The sequence below is a fragment of the Tursiops truncatus genome, chromosome 20 (assembly GCF_011762595.2).
Source record: "Tursiops truncatus isolate mTurTru1 chromosome 20, mTurTru1.mat.Y, whole genome shotgun sequence".
Taxonomy (NCBI): domain Eukaryota; kingdom Metazoa; phylum Chordata; class Mammalia; order Artiodactyla; family Delphinidae; genus Tursiops; species Tursiops truncatus.
In genome coordinates, this window is record NC_047053.1 from 15,010,004 (window position 1) to 15,024,583 (window position 14,580).

General features: G+C 34.6%; 1 protein-coding gene across 5 annotated transcripts in view; it reads right to left on the reverse strand.

Annotated features, from left to right (window-relative positions):
* Positions 1-14,580, reverse strand: part of TAOK1 (TAO kinase 1) — a 149,109-nt gene that overhangs the window by 37,246 nt on the left and 97,283 nt on the right. For 4 of the 5 annotated variants that reach the window (XR_002174758.3, XM_019926995.3, XM_019926996.3 and 1 more), the window contains 4 exons: positions 8,261-8,354; positions 6,634-6,715; positions 3,999-4,166; positions 1,916-2,119 (listed from right to left, as the gene is read on the reverse strand). Coding sequence is in view for 4 of the 5 variants with exons in the window: in XM_019926995.3 (XP_019782554.1) it covers positions 1,916-2,119; positions 3,999-4,166; positions 6,634-6,715; positions 8,261-8,354 (548 nt within the window). In the remaining variant the exon portion in view is untranslated. The remainder of the gene's footprint in view (positions 1-1,915; positions 2,120-3,998; positions 4,167-6,633; positions 6,716-8,260; positions 8,355-14,580) is intronic. The other variant, XM_033847854.2, reaches the window with a different exon arrangement.

Sequence of the window (14,580 nt, forward strand, 5' to 3'; positions counted from 1 at the left end):
AGGACGCGCTCTCACTCCCTCTTGCGAGAACACCAGAATCACAACTAGCTGCTGGACAATCATCGACAGGAAGACACAGGAACCCACCAAAAAAGACACCCCACATCCAAAGAAGAAGCCACAATGAGACGGTAGGAGGGGCACAATCACAGTAAAATCAAATGTCATAACTGCTGGGTGGGTGACTCACAGACTGGAGAACACTTTTACCACAGGAGTCCACCCACTCGAGGGAAGGTTCTGAGCCCCACGTCAGGTTCCCAACCTGGGGGTCTGGCAACGGGAGGAGGAATTCCTCGAGAATCAGACTTTGAAGCCTAGTGGGATTTGACTGCAGGACTTCGACAGGACTGGGGGAAACAGAGACTCCACTCTTGCTGGAGGAATCAGACTTCCTGACTTCAGACTATACTACAAAGCTACAGTAATCAAGACAATATGGTCCTGGCACAAAAACAGAAACATAGATCAATGGAACAAGATAGAAAGCCCAGAGATAAACCCATGCACTTACGGTCAACTAATCTATGACAAAGGAGGCAAGGATATACAATGGAGAAAAGACAGTCTCTTCAATAAGTGGTGCTGGGAAAACTGCACAGCTACATGTAAAAGAATGAAATTAGAACACTACCTAACACCATACACAAAAATAAACTCAAAATGGATTAGTGACCTAAATGTAAGACCGGACACTATAAAACTCTTAGAGGAAAACATAGAAAGAACACTCTTTTACATAAATCACAGCAAGATCTTTTTTGATCCACCTCCTAGAGTAATGGAAATAAAAACAAAAATAAACAAATGGGACCTAATGAAACTTAAAAGCTTTTGCACAGCAAAGGAGACTATAAACAAGACGAAAAGACAACCCTCAGAATGGGAGAAAATATTTGCAAACAAATCAATGGACAAAGGATTAATTTCCAAAATATATAAACAGCTCATGCAGCTGAATATTAAAGAAACAAACAATCCAATCCAAAAATGGGCAGAAGACCTAAACAGACATTTCTCCAAAGAAGACATACAGATGGCGAAGAAGAACATGAAAAGCTGCTCAACATCACTAATTATTAGAGAAATGCAAATCAAAACTACAATGAGGTATCACCTCACACCAATTAGAATGGGCATCATCAGAAAATCTACAAACAACAAATGCTGGAGAGGGTGTGGAGAAAAGGGAACACTCTTGCACTGTTGGTGGTAATGTAAATTGATACAGGCACCATGGAGAACAGTATGCAGGTTCCTTAAAAAAACTAAAAATATATTACCATATGATCCAGCAATCCCACTACTGGGCATATACCCAGAGAAAACCATAATTCAAAAAGACACATGCACCCCAACGTTCATTGCAGCACTATTTACAATAGCCAGGTCATGGAAGCAACCTAAATGCACATCGACAGACAAATGGATAAAGAAGATGTGGTACATATATACAATGGAATATTACTCAGCCATAAAAAGGAACGATATTCGGTCATTTGTTGAGACGAGGATGGATCTAGAGACTGTCATACAGAGTGAAGTAAGTCAGAAAGAGAAAAACAAATATTGTATATTAACACATGTATGTGGAACCTAGAAAAATGGTACAGATGAATCGGTTTGCAGGGCAGAAGTTGAGACACAGATGTAGAGAACAAACGTGTGGACACCAAGGAGGGAAAGCCGTGGGGGGGGGTGGGGATGGTGGTGTGCTGAATTGGGCGATTGGAATTGACATGTATACACTGATGTGTATAAAACTGATGACTAATAAGAACCTGCTGTATAAAAAAATAAATAAAATAAAATACAAAAATCCAGAAAAAAAAAAAAAACTCCTCTTAAACTAATCAGATGAAGAAAATTATTTACCAAAGTTGAAATTTTTTTTCACTGAAATCCAAATACTCACAGGTTTTAAATGGATGACAGAACTATTAGACATCACTGTGTGGTCTCCCTCCATCATGTCTAGCTCACTCTTGTCATCCGAGGCATCTGGAAGACTGTTAACACTACTGCTTTGGCTACTGGCACTGATGGACATACTGGGAATAGACTGATTACTTCCAACACTATTCACTGTTCCTGTCCGTCCAACACCATGATCTTGTTCCTAAGGAAAAAGAGCATTAGGTTCAAATATCTGTATCTCTTCCGATTTCTTGAACATAAGCACCAAGCACACTGCTTGGCACACAGTCTTTAGAAAGTCAGAGGTGTATCATGAGACATTTCCTTTATTTGGTGAGACCAGGAAGTTAACCAACTGCTAACAGAAAAATAAACAAATAAAAATGACCAACAGGTAAATAACAAAAACCAAACCAACTGTGTGAAAAAGGCAGTTTATCAGTTTTGGGTTATTTCCAAAGTACAGCATTTTCTCTAAATTGTTTGACACTTTTTGAAATTCATTTTTACCACACATCTCATGGGTTATATAGAGAGATTCTGCTCATTTCTCAATGATTCCCATCGTTAAAAGAAGCTTTACTATGTATGCCAATGTGCACTATGAAGGGACTGGATTTAAAGAACACAAAACCCTTTTTTCCCACCTGGGATCTTACACGGGAATTCCGTGTCGGTCCAGTGGTTAGGATTCTGCGCTTCCAAGAAACAAAAGACAAGCCCCAACCTTTAAAAAAAAAGTCCTAGAAACAACTCCTTTTAGTTGTTATTTTTTTGTTGAAGCCTTTTGAAGTGTATTTTTCTTTCTTATTTAAAATACAGTCTCTAGCCTATCCTTCTACCACCAAATAATTTAATTCCTATTTTTCTGTAAATTAAAAATTATGTATTACATATATATTTAATCACAATCACAAGAATGTTTTTGTGAAGTAACCAGGCAAGCCATGGTATCTGGGTACCAACATTACAATAGTCTTACCATACCAAAATTCTATAAAATATGCAGAATTTAATAAATATGGACACATGGTATATATAGAGGAACTTTTCTTATGTCTCTAGCCTAACAGAGATGCTGTTATAGATTAAACTACATGAGAATCTTATTAATTTCACAACTTTACTTTACCACAACTTTGTTTCATATATCTAGAATAACCCAAAACAATTTTCAAAAGACTATCAAAAGAACTAAAAAATAAAACAAAAATACCCAAAACTGTAGGTTAATAAAATCTTGCATTTTATAGTTCATTAATTACGTAGCACTATTAAAAATAAAAGTAATTAACTGCTGCTCCTAGTTTCAGAATGCAAAGTGATCTCTCTCACTGGAAAACAGAAAAAACAAATCAAAGCTCTGGAATTCTGACAGAAGCAAAGAAGAAAACTGAAAATATTTACAGTAAAAAAGATAGCTTTATATGTATATTTCCATGTGAGAAAGTTCTGTAACATATCCATTGCAAATTTATATTTCCATTCTCCCTAAAAGGCAACAGGGAAAGAACTTGACCTTAAGAGTGACAGCTGTTTGAATTTGAACCCATATGGCTCTACCTACAGTGAGTTAACCACTGACCCTTGCTTTTACTCATTTGTAAAATGAGTATTTTAGAACTGCGTAGATGGAATCAAAGTATGCAGAACTGAAAAGAAGTGTCCCTGGAAGAATGCTTGGTAACTTTCTAATGACTTGTGAGTGAGTACTGTCAACTTCCAGAGTCTATAGTTTCAAATACTTTCAAAAGCATGTCCCACACAACTGGACAAGCAGGCAAAAAAAAGGGTTCAGTGTCCAAGATATTTGAGAGGGACCAGATTAAACAAAGTTGAACCAGTTTCTTTAATACAAGACTTCTCAGAGCTTTACTATGTATGCCAATGTGCACTATGAAGGGACTGGATTTAAAGAACACAAAACCCTTTTTTCCCACCTGGGATCTTACAGGACCAGTGTTAAGAAAACACAACCTGAGAACCACTGATGTAAGAGATTCGTGATGTAAAAGACAAGTTGCATAAGTAAAGAAGCCAATGAAGAGAGCTCAATATTTGCATCATTTCTAAATTATTACCTCTTCTTCTTCCTGTGCTTCTACTGCTGGTCCATTATGTGCCTCCTGGAAAAGGAGTTTCTTCATCTTTCGATACTGCAGATTGTCCAGCTCCCTTACTGCATCCTTTGTCCTCTGAATAAGATCTATTAACACCGTTTCAGGGCGCTCCCGAAGAACAAACATGTGCTGGATAAGAGAATGTAAAAGTCAAGTTGAAATCTATATATTTTTCAGTTAGTACAAATGTACCCCTTCTTAGACCCTAGAGATACTATCCTGAATAATCATGATAGATAACGCATATAATCTATAGCTATTTAATTCTATTACATTTCTGACATCTTATATTTATGAAACTGTCATTTACATATATTCACTCTCTGCCTACGTAACTACCCCCGTACATTTTATAAAAACTTTGCACATCATACTTTTGTTGGTCAACTGAAAATGCAGAGTTGAAATGATAAAAGGGTTTAATTAAACACTAAGAGGTAAGTCCAGTTAGAGCCCTAAACAAAGGCTAAATAAAGGTTTACATATTCTTGTAACTGTTGATTTCACAGAAAAGGCACGTCAGTTCTGAGTTTTATTAGGTTTCAACAGAAATGCATTTACTGATGGTGAATTATGTAATATAAACCTGGATATTATGGTTTTCTTTGTATGTTGCATAAACAATACTCTTCATAAAACACTAGCAGTTGATTAAAAGCCATTATATTATTAGTGATTTTTACCACTAACATTTAATAAAGCTTAACGTTATCAAATAAAGTAGAAAGAACAATTCCAACTTTAGAATATCACTGCTACATTTTGATACCTTTCTTTTCAGAAATTTTCTATGTATAGACTTTTGTTTTGTAGATACAGTTAGTATATAGATTGCAGAAAGATACCTTCTGTCCTTGAGTTCATGAGATACCCTTGAATTTTTGTAACACTTTTACGTCCTTTGTTAGCCAAATTTATTTCTTCTCTATGCAGAGTCCTAACTATATCATATTTGATTCTACTTTCACTATCATAAGTATTGTTATTTCAAACTCATAAACATGATGCCTACAGAATATTTCATCAAATCTTTATGCCATAATTATTTAACCATTACCCTAATTCTGGACAGTTTATTTCCAACTTTTAATTCTGAGATAAATAGCTTCATATGTAAAAAACACCTTTTTTCTATTAATTTTTTTCTTTATGATGGATTGTGAAAGAAATGTCATTAGGCCAAAGGGAAAGAAGCACTTGATAGCTACTTCCTATCGTTTCCAATAAGGCTGTGCCAATACATACTATGGACCAGGTAAATGAATACTATATACAGACTTGGGACCTAATCACCAAATACCAAATACCTAGGCCTGGTGGGTTGGGTTATACCCAAAGAGCTTCTTTCACCTATATTAGACAAGTGTAAGAAGCAAATCACATTCTTCCTTTTTCCTAAGCCTTAGCTTGGTATGTACCACTATTTACAATATTCAGTCTTCTTACCCAAAAATAATATATTTAGAAATATTTCTAAGTTTGACAGTTTTCTACATATAGATCTTGCTTATTTTTCACTAATATAATTCCTAGCTTTACTAAATCTTTTGTTGCTATTGTGAGTACCAATTTATTCAAGCTTTCATTTCTGACGGTATGAGTGCGCTTACTGCCTAAAATTCCCCAAGCATTACTGAAACTTTATACTGCTCTTCTACATGCTAAAGTTGCAAATAATACTATTGAATATATATAAGATCCTTTCAATTTCTTTGTATCTTTAATTGATGTGCGTTGGTGAAAATAAACTGAATCCCTCTGAAATTCTAAAACATTCATATAAAAATAGGCTACTTAAATTTTAGAGTGAAAAATCAACAAGATTTCTTAGGGTCACAAAGAGAATCAAATCTACTTACTATTGCTTTATGTAGATGTTTTAAGAACTATATTAAGTTCAACAATACTATTACTGCTATTAATAAGACAGTCAACTGCCAAATGAAATAAAATTTTTGAGAACAGGAAGCATATATCAATCATTTATTTAAATTAGGCAATGAAAGTTAGTGAAAACTGAATAGAATTTACATGATTTAAAAAATATTTTCATTGCTAAGTTAGAAAAATGTATTTCCAAAAAGGATAAATGATATCCATTTTAACAGTTTCTTTTAAAATCTCTTTCCTCCCACAATATTTTTGTAAATATATTACATGTCATTTCTTTCTTTCATATTATTTTAATACAGGACAGAAAAATACATAAAGTATGGTAGATATAAAAATTAGATCCAAAGTTAAACTATGCTTTACCAACTTTGAAATATGATATTGTTCCACATGAATTAAAATTTGTAATTATAACTCATGAATATATTATTGCACATATAAAAATTTAGCCATTTGGTACTATTTTGGATATTTAACTATATCCAAAATAACTATCCAGACACAGTAAAAACAATCAATTTTCAAAAAATAAATGAAAAAATTTAGCATCTAAGAAGAGTCTCAAGAGGGAACAGTATACAAAATTAGCATTTTAATTAAAAACTAGTAGAGAATACTTAATACTGATGCAGAATCAAAGAAAAATAAAACACATTCTTAAATAATTTCTTAGGGATAGAAAACAGAGTATAATTGAACTGACCTTTAAAAGTTCCTCTGATGTAGGGCGATCTTGAGGGATTTTCTGGAGGCAAGAATCTACAAAGTTGCGAAAATAATCAGACCTATTGTAAAGGAAAGTATCAAGTGAACATATTGCTATTTCCTTTAAAAACATCCACAAAACAAGGCATGTGCCTACTGGTGGGAGGGGGGATGGAAAAGAAATGATAAAAAAAGGAGACACTATATACATTTCATATATATCTATGAAAAGTTATCTAAAGCAACCAATGAATCTTCACCATTTTCTGAAGATAAATTTGCACAGATTATTTTAAAATTCTGCTCCCACATTTAAAATATCATAACTCATTCTATATTGAGGGAAAATTAGAAAAGCCAATATTTTCCTTTTAGCATTCAAATCTAAGATAACTTTATTTTTTTTTCCTTTCTATAAGCCACCTTTCTTTCTTCTTTGCCCCCTGGATCATCTTCTGTATAGAGTGATTCAGAATATCACTCCATTTGCTTTGAAGGGAGCATTTTGTATACCTAAGTATTTGATGTCCTAGAGCAAATGGATAAAACTTCCATTAAATCCAGAAAACCAATTGAGATATTTTTTTAAAACATCAGAAGTCTTAACACATTATTATTATATAGTGTTACTGATGAGAGTTCAATGAGTAAGCCAGTAATAATTTCTCCATCGATGTTTGTAATATTCAAAGAAGACCTTAAGTTCTTTACAAGCAAAAAAGGAACTCTTTTTTGAATCCCCAACGTATCAATTGAACACAGTGTGAAGACAGTCTGTGTTCAATATATTTATTACTTATATGTACCATAATACTAAAGTCTGAGCCAAAAGATTCCTTCTATGTATATCTACAAAAGTACTAAGAACTATGAATGTGTGTTAATTAATCCTTAAAAAATAAAGTATTGCTAACTTATGCATCTACCTTTTTAAAAATATTTATTAAATATGCTACATATACCCCTGGAATTTTTCAAATGCTAGATACACCTGAGGAATTAATTTCCCAGTAAAATTTTCTGATAAAAATCCTCATTTTCTAAAACTGTCAATCAGTTCTCCATAAACTTTTTTACATGAATGAATGTAATTTTATCACAACAAGGAAGCACTAGAAGAAAAAAAACATTAAGCAGTCTGAATAACAAATGTCATAATAACAATTAGAATGATTCCAAAGTTATGAATTATCTGGTAATTTTGATAAATCAAACCATTTTACCTATGTCTTATACTATATAAATTATAAACCATTCTCCAACTGAACTTCACTACAGGTTGTGGCAATCTATATTTTAGTTATAAAATATTATGTTTAAATCATGCTATTTATTATATAATCAGGGTTATGTATGTTCCTAAAGTTCAAAAAACTAAATATAATTTTTTTGTGAAAAGCAAATACTTTTTGTTTCCATGTGGCATCATCTATCCTTTGTTTCTGAACTAAGTTATATATATGCTAAGAAAGCAGACATAATAAAGGATAAACATGATATAACCTATTTTAATATCTTTTCAGGTAATACATTTTACCTAATTGAAATGAAATCACTTTGATAACATTATGAAAAAGCATTTAATTTATACAATGTCGAGTAATATATCTCTTAGCAATACTCACCATTCATTAGACTGTAGTGTAGGGGATTCATTTTGGGCTATGTGATATAAGGCACTCATTGCATTCATATTAAATAAAGGAGGCTTCCTTTCCGCTGTAAAAGAAAGAAAACTTTCCTGTTAAAATATGTGCCTGTTATACAGGGACATACAAGTATTGTTAAAGTTTTTTTGTTTTTGTTTTTTTTTGAAATAATTTTAAACTTAGCAAAAAAAATTTCAAGTACAGTTCAAAGAACTTTTTCAAGTGAGTCAATGTACAGTAGATTGCTGGCATGATGCCCCACCCTTCCTAAATACTTTAGTGTATATTTCCTAAACATATTCTCATACTAAAAAACCATAACACAGCCATTAAACCGACCATTAATACTGATACATGACTATCATCTAAATCCTCAAACCCCATTCAAGTTTCAATCGAGTATCCCAATAATGTCCTCTGTAGCAAAAGCGTCCTTTGGTCATTTGCATCCTTCAAGGAAATTATCTATTTTATCTAACTTGTTAAATTTATTAACAAAGTTGTTCATAGTATTTCCTTATAATTCCTTCCTTCCTTCCTTCCTCCTTCCCTCCCTCCCTTCCTCCCTCCCTCCTTTCTTTTCTTTATTTTTTGGCTGCGTTGGGTCTTAGTTGCGTCACAGGGCCGGGGGGTGGGGGGGGGTGGGGGGGGTGTCTTCGTTAAAGCGTGAGGGATCTTTCATTGCCGCATGGGCTCTTCGTTGTGGTGTGCAGGCTTCTCTCTAGTTGTGGCATTTGTGTTTTCTCTCTCTAGTTGTGGTGTGCGGGGGCTCTGTAGTTTGTGGCACGCGGGCTCTCTCGTTGAGGTGTGCGAGCTCAGTAGTTGTCACGCATGGGTTTTAGTTGCCCCCACGGCATGTGGGATCATCGAACCTGCGTCCCCTGCACTGGAAGGTGGATTCTTTACCACTGGACCACCAGGGAAGTCCCTATAATTCTTTTAATACCTGTAAAATCTGTAGTGATGTCACCTCTTATTCCTGATATTGTGTCTTCTCTCTTCTTTTCCTGATCAATCTGGCTAGTGGTTTACCAATTTTATTAATTTTCTCAAACAACTAGCTTTTGGTTTCACTGATTTCTCTATTGCTTCTCTGCTTTCTATTTAACTGATTTCTGCTTTGATATTTTATTCTCTTTCTTCTGCTTATTTTGGGTTGAATTTCCTCTTCTTTTTCCAGTCTCTTAAGGTGAGCTGAAGTCATGACCTTGACAATTTTGAAGCATAAAAGACTCTTGAATATCCCTCAATTTGGGTTGGTCCTAATAATTAAATTTGGGCTATACAACTTTGGCAGGAATATCACAGAAGTAAATGTTATATTTTTCTAATTTATTCTATAAGATGATGTATGATTTCAAATGGTTTCATTATTGATGGTGTTCACTTTGATCACTTACGGTGGTGTCTACCAGGCTTCTTCACAGTAGTTTCTCTTTTTGTCTTTGTAATTAATAAGTATTTTGTGAGAAGGTACTTATATAAATATCCTGTTTTTCATAAAACTTTCATTTTATTCTTTATTATATGGAAGTAGACTTCTATTTATTTAATAAGTTATAACCTGCTATTATCATTTATTTTGATGTTCAAACTGCCTCACATTTGAGCATTAAGAACCTTTTTATGATGGCTTCTATTTTTTTCACGTGGCCCCATCACTCCTTGATCCTTCCTTGCTTTCTGGCACACTAAGATGTTCCAGGAGCATCTTGTACTTTCCCCACTCCAAGAAACTATGGCAACGGATGTACTCACTGCTACTGAGGTGTCACTGTTCTTAGATCCTCTCAGTGGATAGAGTTAGGGGATACATGCACATTAAATATCTATATTTGTTTATTGAAAACAATTGAGTTCACCATAATATCACAAATCCAACCCAATACCATAGTATTTATTCCAGCTTATCCTCTTCCCATGATTTGTAATACCCCTCTCTGACAATGAAAAACCTCACTCTCATTATCTTTAATATATTTTCTTATTTGATAAATTTCCCCTGTATGTAACCAGCTGATTTTTGTGTATGATATAAGATAGTGGTCCATTTTCTTTTCTTTTCGTTTTTTGGCCATGTCATGTGGCTTGCAGGATCTTATTTCCCCAACCAGGAAATTGAACCTGTGCCATGGCAGTGAAAGTGCTGAGTCCTAACCACTGGACCACCAGGGAATTCCTGATACTGGTCCATTTTCACTCTTTGCATGTGGTTTTCCAGTTTTCCCAATACCATTTACTGAAGAGACTGTCCTTTCCCCATAGTCTATACTTGACCTGTTGCTGTAAATTAATTAACCATATAGGCATGGGTTTATTTCTGGGCTCTCTATCCTGTTCCATTGATCTATGTGTTTGTCTTATGCCAATATCATACTGTTTTGATTACTAAAGTTTTCTAATACAGTTCAAAACAGAAGTATGATGCCTCCAGCTTTCTTCTTCTTTATCAAGATTGCTTTTGCTATTCAGCGTCTTCTGTGATTCCATACAAAGTTTAGGACTGTTAGTTTTATTTCTGTGAAAAATGCCATTGGAATTTTGATGGAGATGGCACTGAATCTGTAGACTGCTTTGGATAATATGGACATTTTAACAATATTTATTCTTCCAATCCATGAGCACAAAATATCTTCCCATTTATTTGTGTTCTTTTCAATTTCTTTCATAAAAGTCTTATAGTTTTCAGTTTACAGGTCTTTAACCTTCTCAGTTAAATTTATTCCTAGGTATTTTATTCTTTTTGATATGATTGTAAATGGGATTGTTCTCTTAATTTCTCTTTCTTATAGTTTGTTATTAGTGTACAGAAATACAACTGATTTTTGTATACTGATTTTGTACCCTGCAACTTGACTGAACTTGTTTATTAGTTCTAACAGTTTGCTGGTGGAATCTTCAGGGTTTTCTGTATATAATACCATGTCATCTTCAAATAGCGACAGTTTTACTTCTTCCTTTCTGATCTGGATGTCTTTTATTTCTTCTTCTTGCCTATCTGGACTTCCAATAAAAGTGGCAAGAGTGGGCATCCTTTTCTTTTCCTGATCTCAGAGGAAAATATCTTAGCTTTTCACTGTTGAGTATGATGTTAGCTTTGAGCTTGTCATATATGGTCTTTATTATGTTGAGGTATGTTTCCTCTATACCCACTTTGTTGTGAATTTTTATCATAAATGGATGCTGAATTCCGTCAAAAGCTTTTTCTGCATCTACTGAGATGATCATATGATTTTTATCCTTCATTTTGTTAAAGTGATGTACCACACTGATTGATTTGTGCATTTTGAACCATCCTTACATGCTTGGAATAAATACCACTTTATCATGGGGTATGATCCTTTTACTGTATTGTTGAATACTGTTTGTTACTACTTTGTTGAGGATTTTTGCATCTATGTTCATCAGGGATATTGGCGTGTAATTTTCTTTTCTTATAGTGTCCTTGTCTGGTTTTGGTATCAGAGTAATGCTGACCTTGTAAAATAAGTTTGGTAGTGTTTCCTCCTCTTCTGTTTTTTGGAAGAATTTGAGAATGACTGGTATTAATTCTTCTTTAAATGTTTGGTAAAATTCACCAGTGAAGCCATTGGGTCCTGGACTTCTGTTTGTTGGGAGGTTTTTGGTTACTGATTCAATCTCCTTACTAATAATCAGTCTGTTTAGATTTTCTGTTTCTTCATGATTCAGTATTGGTACATTGAATATTTCCAGGAATTTGTCCATTTCTGTTAGGTTGCTCAATTTGTTGATGTATAACTGTTCATAGTAGTTTCTTGTGATTCTTTAGTATTTCTGTGTTATCAGATATAATGTCTCCTTCATCTCTTATTTTATTTGAGTTCTCTTTCTTTTATGGAAAGTCTATCTAAAGATTTGTCTATTTTGTTTATCTTTTTTAAAAAAAAACCCAGCTCTTAAGTTTCACTGTTCTTTTCTATTGTCTTTTTAGTCTCTGTTTCACTTATTTCTGCTCTGATCTTTATTTCCTTCCTTCTACTAACTTAGGACTTAGCTTGTTCTTTTTTTACTAATTCCTTGAGGTGGAAAGTTAGGTTGTTTATTTGAGATTGTTCTTATTTATTAAAGTAGGTATTTATCACTATGAGCTTCCCTGTTAGAACTGCCTTTTTTAATCATTTAAAAAAATTTTATTGGAGTATAGTTAATTTACAATGTTGTGTTAGTTTGAAGTGTAGAGCAAAGTGAATTTGTTATACATATATGTATATCCACTCCCTTTCTCTCTCATTTTTTTTTTTTTTAGATTCTTTTCCCATACAGACCATTGCAGAGTATTGAGTAGAGTTCCTTATGCTATACAGCAGGTTCTCATTAGTTATCTAGAACTGCTTTTGCTGCATCCCATGTTTCGCTGTTTTTTTTTTTTTGAAATCCCATTTATTACTTTGATTTTCCATTGTCCCTTAGTGGTTTTTTTGGGGGGCTGCATCGGGTCTTAGTTACAGCATGTGGGATCTTCGTTGCAGTGCACGGGCTTCTCTCTAGTTGCAGTGGCGCGCGGGCTTCTCTCTAGTTGCGGTGTGCGAGTTTTCTCTCTCTAGTTGTGGTGCGTGGGCTCCAGAGTGTGTGGGCTCTGTAGATTGCAGCACATGGGCTCTTTCGTTGAGGCACGTGAGCTCAGTAGTTGTGGTGTGCGGGCTTAGTTGCCCCGAGGCATGTGGGACCTCAGTTCCCTGACCAGGGATCAAACCGGCGTCCCCTGCAACTGGAAGGAGGGTTCTTCACCACTGGACCACGAAGGAAGTCCCTGCTTAATCCCATATGTTTTAGTATGTTGTACTTCTATTTTCATTTGTCTTGAGATATTTTTTGATTTCTTCTTTGACCCACTGAGTGCTCAGTACCATCTTGTTTACTCTCCATATATCTGTGAATATTCCAGTTTTCTCCTTATAATTGATTTCAAGTTTCGTACGACTGTGGTTGGAAAGGAAGTTTGATGTGATGTTAATAATTAAAAAAAAAACTTAAAAAAAAAATTTTTTTGGCTGCGTTGGGTCTTCATTGCTGCGTGTGGGCTTTTCTCTCTAGTTGCGGTGAGCGGGGGCTACTCTTCATTGTGGTGTGCGGGCTTCTCACTGCGGTGGCTTCTCTTGTTGCAGAGCACAGGCTCTAGGCGTGCGGGCTTCAGCAGTTGTGGCACGTGGGCTCAGTAGTTGTGGCTCATGGGCTCTAGAGCACAGGCTCAGTAGTTGCGGCGCATGGGCTTAGTTGCTCCGCAGCATGTGGGATTTTCCTGCCCAGGGATCTTACCCACGTCCCCTGCATTGGAAAGTGGATTCTTTACCACTGGACCATCAGGGAAGTCCCAGGTATTTTCATTTGTCTTGAGATATTTTTCGATTTCTTCTTTGACCCATTGAGTGTTCAGTACTGTTTTGTTTAATCTCCATATATCTGTGAATGTTCCAGTTTTCTTCTTATAACTGATTTCAAGTTTCATACGATTGTGGTTGGGAAAGAAGTTTGATGTGATTTTAATCTTCTTAAATTTATTAAGACTTGTTTTGTGGCCTAACATAAGATCTATCCTGGAGAACATTCTGTATGCGCTTAAGAAATACGTGTATTCTGTTGCTTTGAGATGAAATGTTCTGTGTGTGTCTGTTAAGTCCATTTGGTCTAATGTGTCATTTAAGGTCAATGTCACATATTGACTTTTTGCCTGTGATCTAGTCACTGATGAACATGGGGTATTAAAGTCCCCTACTATTATTGTATTGCTGTCGATTTCTCCCTTTAGGTCTGTTTATGTTGTTTTATATATTTAGGTGATCTTATGTTGGGTGCATAAATATTTACAAAAGGTATATTCTCTTGCTGAACTGACTTCTTTAATCATTATGTAATGCCTTTCTTTGTCTTTTATTACAGTCTTTTTTTTAAGTCTATTTTGTCTGACAAAACTATAGCTACCCTAGCTTTCTTTTGGTTTCCATTTATATGGAATATCTTTTTCCATTCCTCACTTTCAGTCTCTATGTGTCCTTATATCTGAAGTGACTCTCTTGTAGGCAACATACAGATGGGTTTTGTTTTTTTATCCATTTAGTCATTCCATTTCTTTTGATTGGAGAATTTAGTTCACTTACAATTAAAGTAATTATTGATAAATATATGTACTCATTGCCATTTTGTTAATCGGTTTCTGGCTGTTTCATAATTCCTTTGTTCCTTTCTTCTCCTCTCACTCTCTTCCTTTGTGAATTGATGACTATCTTTAGTGTTAAGTTTGGATTCCTTTCTCTATATCTTTTGTGTATCTACTAGAG